Below are 13,271 nucleotides of genomic sequence, written 5' to 3'. Positions count from 1 at the left end.
AGACGCGGATAGCCTATACTGCGAATTGGCACAAAGAGTAATTAGTGATTTGCGTCTGCAGGCATGCGTGCCTCTTTACAGCGATCGTGCAACGGTATAATAACACTCGACACTGCATCGATGCTGCCTGAGACGCGGAGTCTGCCGATTTAATTGATCAACGCGATTCTCGCGGAGAGATTTTGCTGTATGAGTATATATCGGATCCAATAATAGCCGCAGCTTGTCCCACGAATCAAGTATCTCTGTCTCTCTCTCTCTCTCTCTCTCTTTATTCATTGTCAGATCAATCGCACCATTTGCAATATCATCAAGGTGACTCGTTTATAAATTGAAGCATTATTTACCCACGTGACGCGAAATCGATGTCACCGTGAGAAAATCGCTGTATAGCTATAATCGATTCGATTGGCAAACCGGTGATTAATAACAAATACCTAGATAATTTAATTTTTCGCGCTCGAAATTTCACGAGGGATAATTTTGAGCAAAGCGTTTCAGGGTTTTTCCCGCAAATTTCTTGAACCACGTGACGGCCGCACGCGTGTCACGTGCGGCTCGAGAAAACCGGGTTCCCTTGATCTTGCACCGATCAGCCTGACTCCGCTGATATTTCCATGCAAATTGACTGACCGCACGTGTGTCTCGAGACGGGTGTAAGTGACCATTCCCCGGCGTTAACTTAGACGAAGGGAGGAGTTAACGTGTCGCGAGTCAACCTAGCGTGACGCTACGTAACTTAGCGCCTGTTACAAGCCTCAGAAAGTTGGCAGAATAGACGTGGGTGTCGATATACTCTGCATAATATTTCCATTCAGATCCAGGCACGCGTGACGCTGTAATATCCTGTGACACTTGCAGGATCAGGGAAGCCAGGGAAAATATCCCAGGAAGAATTAACAACACGTAAATGTAATTATACGAATAAAGTATCGACTAAAAATTGATTTTCTAGAAATGAAAGTCTGGTTGATTTTTGTTAATCATAAATCAAAGAGCGGAATTCACTCAAAACCGCTGGAAAAGAGGGACAACTTTATTTTTTTTACTAAAAATTCAGCGGCTTCTTACTCCGCATACTGTTTTTATAGTAAACTCCGCATTTTACGAAGTACATTTACCAAAAAACCTGACGTGTCCCTCGTTTTCTACAGTATTCGGTAAAATCTGCTCTTTTATTATCTTCGTGCAGCTAAAAAAATCGTGACGAACGGTGAAAGATTTGAATCCTGAAAAAGTGTAACTCGAATACTGTAAAATTGTAAAAGTATGCTTATTAATAATCCAGAAGACGTATATTAGGTCGTCGAGCCTATTCACCTCGGCTGATCTCGACACGAGGAGCATTGACGTTGTAATACACTGCATGTATAGTTTGAAAACTAATGTACAAGAACGCCGCGGTGCCTTATGCTATTATGCAAAGTACTTGACGTTGTGTCGCGGTATGCTAATACGCGGGTAATTGACCATTTTGAAATATATACGCGTGTCATAGAGGTATAATGTATAATATAACACGAGGTGTTCGGTTGCGGTTAGGGCTGAACAAGTGATTTCGAATACCTCCTGCACTTGATCCGGAGTTTAGAATTTTTCGTTACAGTTTCGGAATGTTTCGTAAATCACAAGATAGAAATATAATGCACGGTACGAAAATTTGAAATATTTATTTATGCATGTAAACGGCTGGATCGGATCGAATTTTTTTTGCGGGACAGGTTTTTTTTTTTTTTTTTTTTGTCTGAAATTGAAAATTGCACACACCGCGGAACGATTACTTGGCAGAAGCAGGCGTTTACTTTCCCCGGCTCTGAGAGCCAAGATTGAGAAAACGAAGAAGAGGCCCGAGCCCACTTTACAAAGGCGCAATATTTATCGTTCGGAAGCCTAGAATTATGGACGTGGAGGCTTGATATAAACGAGTAGATTCAAATTGCGGTTTGAGATGGGAATTTTTATTCATAACTTTTCTTGTCAGGGTCTCGATTACTGAAATCTCTGATAGCCGCGGTTCCCAGGTTGCCACGGGAGTTTTTTGCAGCGTGAGTGGTTGTCGAATAATGAAAGTTTGAAATAACAGTTTCGTTGCAATTATCGACTTGACGTGTAACAAGTTAATCATTTACACTGTTTTTATTTTTCAATTCCAGGCGAGGAAAGGACCGGCCTTACATGTTACACCGTTTCGTACACGTCCTATGTTTGATCAAGAAACGATTGATAAAAAAATCGTTCACGGTTTTATGCACGAGTTAACAAAATAATTATCACTTTTTTTTCCGATCGTTAGATTTTTTTATTTTCATTTATTTCTTTTTATTTTTTTTCTTCTCGTCTCTATCCCCTGATACCTTTTAAACCAACACTCGTGTCTCGAAATTATTTCGGTGAATATTAGGTGAAGGTTTTTCGTCTATAATTCAGCTTATATGCAGGTACCACGATACGTTACAAGAACGATATTTATATACCTACACACGGCAAAAGCGACTGGCCACTCATTAAAAACCGCGTATACAGCAATTATTTTTCGTTACACGTATCCGTGCATATATGGCACGAAATATAGGCATACATACATACTCGCACTGTATTGTCTACCTTTGTCTATTATTTGATTGCGCAAATGCAGCAGCAGCAGCAGCAGCGGGGCGGTCGGCATATCGAGTTTCACTTGTAACGAATATCTCTCTGAAACAACGTGATCATGTCAAATGTATACACGTCAAGTTGGATATTCAATCAACAGGTGTTCCCAGCCGATATGTAACGTGGTTTTTAATCCACATCGCTATAACCCGTGTAATGAAACGTTAAATTCTTCATATAAATGAATATCGCAATTGCTCGGGACGCGGAAAAATCCTGGAGAAATTCTACAAATTTTAACAAACTAGTTGATGAAATTAGAGAGAAGAAAAAAAGAATCAGTCCACAGCTCGCTTAAAACGTGTATACTTGATGTGGAATAAAACATGAGGTAAATATAATTCATGTCCCTACAGCCAAGATAACTGCATAAATAGAAAAAGCTGCTATCATTATTATCATTATATTGTTGCACAACGGTCAACGTGGTAATTAAAAAACATTAACGTTCTTTTACACTTAAATTCGTTCTAACGACAAGCGTTAGTTAACACGTCGCTTTTATTACCGGAACGGAAATTCACACCGAGTATTCTCTCTGGTGGTGCTTTTTTCTTCTAGCAATCTCATCTCATTCGATACGACAGCTGTTTGTAATCGATCGCTACTTCAGGATTTACCAGTGTATCCTGCTGTTGTATATCATATTATACAGAAGCGGAACGCGATTAGCGCCTGCCCAACACGCGATGAAAATAATGGTCGAGACGAATCTCAGACCATACGAGTCTTTTTCTACATCGATGAATAAGTTTTATTTCATTCCGGAATGTATCAAAATGAGTTTCTAATCACGTGTTAATTTAAAATCGAAAAATTTCATGGAACGGAGGTTAAGAATCGGTTTAATCGGCCATTGCAAGGTGAAATTCGCGGGTGGGGGTGAACATATAAAAAGATCAAGCCATTGAAGGGCCGCGACACCGATTTTTTGAGAAAGCGAAAACTTGATGTAGAGAATTCAAAAATGTTGAAAGTAGAAGTGTGGAGAGGTAAAGGAATAGAAAGGTCAGAACGTAGAACGCCGAACTGTAGAATCGCCAGAATTCATGTCCATCATACAGAATCGTACACAGATTTAACCTTTCTAAATTTTCTCATTCGGTATTTCGACTTTCTATATTTACAATTTTCACTTCTTGGACTTTCCACATTTTTAAACTTTACGAACAAGATCTTTGCGTCTATACAAATTCGATATTCTGATCCTTCTAACGATCGACAATTCAAGTATTTTATCCCCACCAAAATTGGTGGCTGGTCTTAAGAATTCCGCGATGTTTGCGATGTTGCAATATTCTCGAGGGTAATTAAATCGCTGTACAATCAAATCTGAGGTTGAGAATGAATGAATAAAAATTCCATTAAACGACAGAAGTCCTTCGCACGATCGCGCTTAAGCTGCATCAGGGACGTGGACCGAAGTGTATTTCTGACGATAAATAGTCGGCTGCAAGCCGCCAAGCACGCGTTATATGGCCATTCGAATGGCACACATCTGCAAATGCGTGAGTCAGTTGATGCGGGGATATTTTCTAGGCATACCTTGTTTAACTTTAACTTTAACCCGTCGGCTTCTCGGCTAACCCGAGGCTCATTGTGTTTTATTCCTCTTATACGCCGTAATAATAATCTCATATATGGTGATAGCGCCGCGGCGGAATGCCGGCGAGCAGGATAATAAATTTTTGACTCCTTTCAGTCATCCAGGCTGTTGCGTTTCGCAATGGCTGCAATTATCACCACCTCGAACCCATTTAACGGCTCCTAAAACTCGACGCGCGAACGTAACGCGCCAGATTATAAAATCTAAGGCCGCAGGTACGTCGTTTCGAAAATATTTATTGTCCTCGGTCGTTTGAGTGGTGGAATTTACCTGTCGGTCTAACGTTTTATGCTCAAAGAGTCAAAGCCTTTGTATTCTTCTACCTCCGTTGCATAGAATTTTTGCCTGAAAATAAACTCACGCTTTTCGATAAAACATTGCGTCATAATCACAGACACCGCGGTTGGTTATGTTTCGGCATGTTTCTCGAGAATACTCGATGCGGTTTAATTTTCGTAAAGAATTATGGCCCGTCTGACATTTTTACGATGCCATTCGAATAACGTTATAATCGAGGTAACTTTATGATTCTCCTTCACAGCACGGAGTAAAAATTCGTTCAATATTTAGGCAGGCACGGGCACAATTACAGTCAAACAAAATGTCGTGCCAAATCTGTGACCGCATAAATTATAACAGCATAAAGCATATCGAAGAAGACTTTAAAAGTGCAGTATTTCGGAATAAATATTAACAGCTGTAAATGGGTAAAAATAACGATTCATTTGGCGTTTCGCAATTAACCATTGAACGTTTTTGTGCTCCAGTTGCGTAGACTGGTAGTTGGTTTAAACAACGACGCTCGAGGCGCTATGTAATAAACAGGCTATAACAAAGCGAGGAATTGCCCGGGATCGCCGTTCCCGTATGCAGAAGGTGCGCTAATTTGGCCACCACACACAAAGTGCTTGAAATTTTTGTAAATTTTCACCCCTAGTTTCGAAACCTCCGTGAAACACGAGCGAGATGTTCGCTAAAGTTACCGCGAGTGCAAATATCGCAACTCTTTGTCTCGATTAAACCGCACAGTTGAATATGGATACGTACGTGACTCGTCCAGATCCTTTCGTTCAAGGATGACTAGATCAACGGGGTCTCGGATAATGCGCAAAGCTCGGCTGGGGTGATTCATTTGCATTGGTGCAATCGGCTCTTTCTCTCGCACAATTCCACGGGCCCAACGTCTATCCGCAGGTGATATTACAAACTGCACTGCAGCTTCGGTCTTCCGTTGGTTGTTGCTATCGATCTCATTCGCCTCGCACGCGTTGGTTTTGTTACAGCGCAGGTAGCCAGGCGCCTATCGCGCATTATGTTTCACCTCAAGCGTCAATTAACAGCGTCCAAACCGGCGAACTACTCGCCGACTACTTTCCCCGAGTCTAACGCGATCATTCGCAGCTATCCGGCTCCTCTGTCGATGTTTATGTTTGTTGAAATTCACCTTAAATCGTCGCACTCGCGGCGCAAGTTGTTAATTTTAAACGGCGTTGAGTCCAGAATGCTCAGCGAATGCCCCGCTCCTCGATCCTTGCAATTCGCAGCTCATGGGTTTTCCCGCAATTGCGAAATTCGCGTTTCACCCTCCGAGCCTCGATTATATCGAGTTTGCCGACTTCGATATTTCGTTGTGGATATCTCGAGAATGACCTTTTCGAAACCTCTTCTCTCGATTATTTCAATCATCGTTCCCACGCTAATTGTTTCTACAAATCGCCGGCTATTCAATCCGCAATTGCGCGTGCGATATTAATCCAAAAGTCAGGTGGAACATTCGTGCAAACGTTAAAAGATCACGTTTCTTTACATCTCTAATGAGATCTCGAGTATTCAACGTCGCTAATTACGCTTACCTAATGCGCATCCAAGGTGCAATTAAGTTGTTACCCCGATACACCGGTTGCAACGGAATAACAATCGCATTAACGATCACCGCTGCACTTTTAAAACGCATAATCTCAGTCGGCCGATCGTCGTAGGTCGCATGCATCGCGTTCACGTGCAGCAGACGACGGTTGTTAAGGAGGGCATTCGATACTCTCGGAGTGGCGGTCAGGTCCAGGAACGCAGGCTGCTGCATTATAGCGTAAGATTTACAACTGCATCGGCTGCACGTGACGGCTTTCCGACGCGGGAGCGCCGTCACGTGTATCCGCAGGTCGCGTGTTTGCGGACGAGATCCTTTCTGCAAAAACCGATTACGGAATATTCGGCGTTACGTTCGAGTTACGCAAGTCTGGTTTCTTGCACTCGGGCATCGAGTGTAAAAGTTTTTGTCGGATCGTTGTCGGAATTTTATTTATGCACGGCGACAAGAAACTGACCCCTGAATCGATGGTTCCACTTTTTATCGATTCTCGTATTGAGAATTGAATTATTCAGATTCCTTTTTTCCATCGACGAGACGTCAAGAATTGTCACGGACGATAATGATCGACTATTATTATTCATTTTTACCGTTGATAGAAAATCAAATGGACAGAATTCGACATGCACGAATGACTGACTGTCAGTGTGCCGCAGGTAATCCTGAGCCACGCGTAAAAGGTATTCTAACATGGTATTGCTCTTTTTGGTTATTGACAGAATTCGTGGTTTAAATAAGAACCGATATGATTCCTTGGAAATCAAAAATTGCAGAGAGGATTTCTCAAATACAAACACATAAAAAGAAGCGTGCGATTTCTTCCGAAATTTCGTAATAAATCTAATAACTATCGCAGATGGTGATACAATGATATCCTAATAGTATGAATTGAGCTTGATGAAATATGTAACGCGTAAAAAATTGCGTAAGAAATGTAGGCCTTAACGAAGTTGAGGATTGATATTGAGGAAAGCCGGCATTCAATGCATCGCACGTGTGCGCATAGTTTGATTGCGGCACGATTCTAATGAGTAATTATTACGGATTGCCGTTGTGTGGCTATGTGCGCAGGAGTTCGAAGGTGCGGGTATAAAACGCGTAGCGTTCGGTGGTCACGGAATGCGGTTCTTATGGCAACGATCGAGGTTCGAGCGGTGTTAAACAACAATTGATTTATCTGCGACAGGTGACCGAGCCTTGCGCTTTAACCGTAGTTTTATAAAGATCGAGGTGCAGGTTTAATGTTCCTCCGATAGCTGAATAATTGCCTTTCCCATCTAAGGGCATTCGCTTTGGATATATTTGTCACTGCACCGTTGGATCGGGTTCAGAACCGAGATTAGATCCCGAGTATAAATCGCTGGCACTGTGCGTGAGCTGCAGGGCGGAGGAAATACCTATCAGGTTCGAAATTCATTGGGAATAATTTTTTTATTCCTTGACGTACGGCGAATCGATCGATAGTTCGAGATCGGATCGATTGAGCAAACGAAAGTCATGCGTTGCATTTATGTTATACATATAGGATGTATACGTATATCTGACGGTGGAAATAGCTGACAGGGAATTCAATCGCGTTGCTATACGTATACACATGTACTATACCTACATATTTGAAAAGAGGGAGAGAAGAAAAAAAATTTACAACCTGAATGCGGACGCATGTGAGCGTGCAGGTAGTTACACGTAAACGGGTGTAAAAATGCATTCAGATGGAATTTATAACAGCGAGAAAAGGGCATTACAAAATAAGAGGTAAAAAGGAAAAAGAAAACGGTTAGTCAATTAACGACAGGCATGTTGAAGAAATTGTGGAGCCAGTTCGACTGCATCCCAGGAGACAATGAAACTTGTTTCACCCGGAGAGTTTATTACAACTGGGCGTGCGCGTTTCTAATGTCTAATTTAACATTCTTCGTATCGATTAGACCGCGGCTTATCGACCTACGTATATGTATGCCTCTCGATACGCGGGGGCCAGCAATGAATAATTCCCCGTGACTCTTACCCTCGTTTAACGTATCCACCCGAGTACAGAACGTAACTCATATACCTACATTTTACTGCCGGTAAGAGTCGACGATATTTAACAGATTAAAGCACCTACGTCTAACGCACGCGTATGCTAGTTATTGATTTAAACGTCAACTTTCTATGCGGTTGCAGGAACTGCACGCGGGTAAAACACCTTAATTAATGTCAATCCGACCGCGGTTATCGATACAGAGTTTTCATTCACAGTCTGTACACGGAACGGCGCAATTCCCCATGGACCCCAACCACCGGCACTCAGGAAGTGCCCGAGGCCCCGATCACCAGGGACGAAAATCGCTCACAATAAGGCACCTTGTGTCAAAGGCCAAGCATCGCGCTCTGAGGACGATAGAATTTAATACCAGGTCCGGGACGGCGTTGATTTCAATTTGACAAGTGGTAACGCCGAGCGGTTCCGCGGTTGAAATATCTACTCGACGTTTTGCAGACGCGTTGCAAAGAGATACCGTTGGCAGCGAGGCCAACGCGAGAGGAACGAGCGTGCAAACACCTTCAAGTGCGACTTCGGAATCGGTTGATACTCACCTCATCTTGATTTTTTTTTTTTTTTTCGTTTTTTTTTCTTACTCTTTTCATCCCAATGTTTATATTACACTCTGGTAAATTTTTCTCGAGACCGACTCCCGACTCTTGACCTCGTTAGTATCATTGTCTTCGTTGACAGAAACATGATACTCGATTTTGGACTCACCGAACCACTGAATGTCACACAATTATCCGCCCAGTCGCTACCACTCTGAACTAACGTGTCGAGTGTTGGTTATTTTTGTCACAAAAGATCCTGACTATGTGTACACGTACAACATTAAACCAACCGCCGAGATATTATACGGGCTTACCGATTTCTGACCGTGTCCCCATTTCGGTCTAGACAACCGGAATATTTTGCATTTCAATGGACGTAGGTGGAGATAGCATTTTTACCGATCGGCGTTTCGAACAGTTCGCAAGTTTTCATTACTGATATATAAATGCGCGAATACTCAGGCAAGCAGGAGAAGCAGAAGAAACTGTCGAATCGATCCGATCGAAACTCACTTCGGAGTACGAGAGAAAAAATTGTGTTCGATATTCATGATTTGAAATCGATCAAATTTGAATGGATTGCCGCAGCATATGGTTTTGGTAAAAAAGAAAAAGTTGATGCCAGCGGTGGAGAGGAAGTTTGCAAATCGCAGTATCAATTTTGGACCGATTTGATCCAAGTGTAATATTTATGAAAAACGCTGCAGATTGGAACGCTGCACATGTTTTTGGAACAAGATGACATGAGAATCCGTGTCCGATGAGCATTATGAGGCACTGAAGAAACGCACGTGTGTTCTGCGGAGTGGCGCAGACTCGAGTTCCAAGTCTGCAGGATAGTCACGTGCAGAGGATGCAGTCACGTGTCGCACGTGACTTAACACGTTGCGGGCAATAGCATAACCCGTGTCTCTTTTGCGCGGTTGAACCGTGTTTAGCTGAACAGTGTGCTGCACCACTACACAAGAGAAACTTCAAGTCCAATAACTAGCACGCGTTGAGGTGATTAAAGCCGAGTCAAGGTTTCGGTGGATTTCGTAAATGCCTTTTAGTTTCCGCGGAATTTGACGGGATAAAGGTATACGCGTGTAAAAAGTAATCGCGATTTCGCAATGCCGGCGATAGCGAGCGCTCGAATTGGCGACACAAACGCGTCGGTATAACGGCGATGAAAATCCTGCGATCAGCCGTTGAAGAGATTGCCGCGGAAAGTGGAGTTTTTCAACCGCCCTTTCGGGCGTTAACGTCTACTTTTGCAATCTATGAACACGGAAGTGCATTTTAATACTCTACGTTGCGAGACTCGGGGATGCGGGGCTATGTGAGTAACTGTTGGCAGGTAGAAAGAGCATGGCTGTTATTAAGTTACGGACAATTACAATAACAACAACCGCGGAAATACGTATAATCACGGCGCTGCGGGTTACGGACGTGAATCGACGCGAGCTACAACCTCGTGCATTTAAATCTCTTCACTTACATTCACCAGAGCTGCAGGAAGACGTAACAGGAAATAGACCGGCTTACAACAATAATCTGTTCAATTTGCTGATTTGATTACATTTTAAGAGTTGTTCATTATTTTTACACTAGATTGGTCACGATTAAGGAGGTCGTCTAGTGTGAAAGCTGTTTTTTTAAAGGTTTTTAGGGTATTTCTCTGAGACAAGCCATTGAAATAAAATTTCTCATAATGTTCGCATTATATTTATTGACATTTAAACTAACTTTTTACACTTTATCGAGACAAAATGCTAAATAGAACCTAATATAGGTATGTTGCCCGATAGGAACGTATGTAAAAAAAGTGTAGACTTGATATCTCAAAAAGCACTTAACCTATCTGCTCAAATTTTTACAGCATCGTTATTATTACTAGGATAATCACGATTGCTTGGATGGTTTTTTTTTACGAAAAAAAATTTAAGCCCTCGCATTTTGTTCATTTGTATGGTTTGTAAAAAAAAAAAAAAAAACTACGACAGTAATCATGATTATCCTGATTCACGCGATATATAAGTATAATAAAGATTATGTAAGCATTTGAGCAGGGTCGCTTTAGTGCTTTTTGAGATATAATGTCTACACTTTTTTCACACACGTTCCTATCGGGCGGTATCATTAGGTTATACTCACTATTTCGTCTCCAAAAAATTGACAAATTTAGTTTAAATGTCAATAAATATAATGTGAAAATTATCAGAAATTTAGATTTTAATTTAAATTTAATTATCAGAAGTAGGGCAAGTATTCGGCACTTTTACGATATGAAGAGATTGAATTCTTATTGAAACCCGTAAATTGGTCAAAACACATCAGGCTAGCACTGATATGCTTTTAGCCATGTTTTAGAAACTTCATAAAAAAAATGTGTTTGACTAGCCAGAATAGTTTTCAAAAAACACACCTCGTCAAACTTTATGAAAGTAAATTTCACAGATAAAAACATAAAAATCGACCTTGATTCCTCGATGAATTTTTGTAAACAACATATCTTCAAATGTCGATGCACTTTTTTCTCTACAGGCGATGGGTAAATGGTTCGAATTATTTATGAGGTCAAAGTTAGTAACGTTAACGTAGCGATGTATTTACAGGAAACACTTCTGTTTCGCAAAATTCGCCTTATCCGAGTTTCAGTAACCCATATGAAAAGTAAAAACAAGCTGATCCATTGGCAAACTTAACTTCTCGAAAATAGGTCATTCTAAAATCGGAAAACAATAATTTTTGCATCAATTCTTTGCTACGTCAACGTCTCGACTTCAGTCTCTTCAAGTTTCGAGCCACCGTTGAAGCATTTCTGCCGATTAAAATTACCCAAAAATACCGATACTGGGTTAATATTCTTACCACCTTACGCTGTGTTTAGTAAACAGATTCGCACGTACCTGGCATGAGTCGATCCTGCGGCGGATATCCGAGAACTTGGGTCGCCACGAGGAGTCCGGTAATGATCGCGAAGGCGGTCTTGGGTGTCATGGTCACGTGGGCAGGTGATGAACTCGTTATAACCGTGCGATATTTTCGCGGATACGAAATTAGGTTTCGGGCAAACTGCGGAGAGTGACAAAACTCAAGACTACTGGCCCGCCTGTGAATCTGATTCTAAAAGTCGACAGAGTTCCTACCGCTGTCAGGCTATACGGGAGTCTGGAGGGCCGCCGGCCGCTTTCACCGGCTTTATAGCGACGCTCGGAATCAGGAAAGCTCCTCTTCTCGCTAAGAGGGAAGGGGGCGTCCCTCCCTCGCTCACTCACTCATTCGCCGTAGAAGCGCTCTCGACTCTGCGCAATTCCCTCACTTGATACTCGATACAGCGAGCGGCGCACTTCTAGCCGGACGCGTGGAACTGGTTTAATTTTGGCGCCACGGCGATAAGGATACCTTGTCAAAAATGGCAGGCGGATACATTTTTTTTCCGGTTTCCGAGCTTTTTTTACTGTTGCAATTTCTGAGCTAGCAACGACGAATGATTGGAAGACGTCGATTATTTTGCGACTAGCGACTCACTATACGCATGTTACTAGAGTCAAAGTTGTTCAAATGTGGTTTTTTTTTCGCAACATCTATGACACACGCCATCGACGTTTCGAAAGAATTTCACTGTTTCAGTAGCACGCGGTGAAAAGCGATTCGCACGGGTGACTTTTATCGCAACACTTTGCACGCTGCTCGAGCGTCCATTGACCGGTCACGTATCTGTTTCAGCTAACAAGGCTTGGCTCAGTTTTTCAAAATCCCCGATGACGCTGAACAGGAAGACGAGGCTTTTCGTTTACCAGTATTAATTTCAGTTCGATACTGTAGTACGAAAAATTGATGTACGCTAATAACTCAATAATATACAATTTTCACAATGTTCCTTCAACTTCAAACGAATACCTGCCAAATTTGAAATATCTCGTAAGGGTTAGCGTTGCACAATTACCAGAATAGTGAACAGCATTTGCGACATCGAATATCCTTGCATCCTGTGAACAGATAAGGAAATGCGGTATAGCAATTACTGGCAGGAAGTGTTGAAAGAAGAAAAATTTTTGTGTTCAAAATACGAGGATTATCTACTCAGAATCTACATTGAAACATGTGGGATCCCCGGAGTATTTCACACGGTGTTAAATGTCACCGTGAGTTTTTGGCACAAGCCATATCTCCCCAGCCTCGGCTGATCATCATCACGAAATTTCTTTGTCAAGCGGCAGCTACAACGGAGTCTAGAATTATATGTTTGACAGGCCACTGTACAAGCCGGAGCGATGTCGACGTAGGATCGGGTTATTGTACGTGTAATTTGGTTGTTGCGATCTATGAACCAGATGAGAAAGTGCACCAGAGTATAAGCTGCGATCTGGAGCAATAATATTGCGCGTCTAGCGAACAATAACGTAATCTTCGCATTAGTATGTCACTAAGACAGCCCAACGAACTGAGATCTAAATCCATGAATGAGACCGCCTCTTTGTCCGCGACTTGTAATCCCTGAAAATATTAAGCAATTGCTTGTTCGACACGAGATGAGATTCATTATCTGTTTGGTACTGCGGAGAAAATCCAACGATAAAA

At 42.0% G+C, this 13,271-nt stretch overlaps 1 protein-coding gene across 1 annotated transcript in view; it reads right to left on the bottom strand.

The window, feature by feature from the left end:
• The window catches only part of LOC124221409 (uncharacterized), a 40,161-nt gene extending 28,290 nt beyond the window's left edge, over positions 1 to 11,871 (bottom strand). Inside the window, exon 1 of the mRNA XM_046631385.2 lies at positions 11,597 to 11,871. Coding sequence (XP_046487341.1) covers positions 11,597 to 11,687 — 91 coding nt within the window. The 5' untranslated portion in view covers positions 11,688 to 11,871. The remainder of the gene's footprint in view (positions 1 to 11,596) is intronic.
• Between the last annotated feature and the right edge of the window lie 1,400 nt (positions 11,872 to 13,271).

This window comes from Neodiprion pinetum, chromosome 6 (genome assembly GCF_021155775.2).
Source record: "Neodiprion pinetum isolate iyNeoPine1 chromosome 6, iyNeoPine1.2, whole genome shotgun sequence".
Taxonomy (NCBI): Eukaryota; Metazoa; Arthropoda; class Insecta; order Hymenoptera; family Diprionidae; genus Neodiprion; species Neodiprion pinetum.
This window is presented reverse-complemented; position numbering and strand designations above follow the sequence as displayed.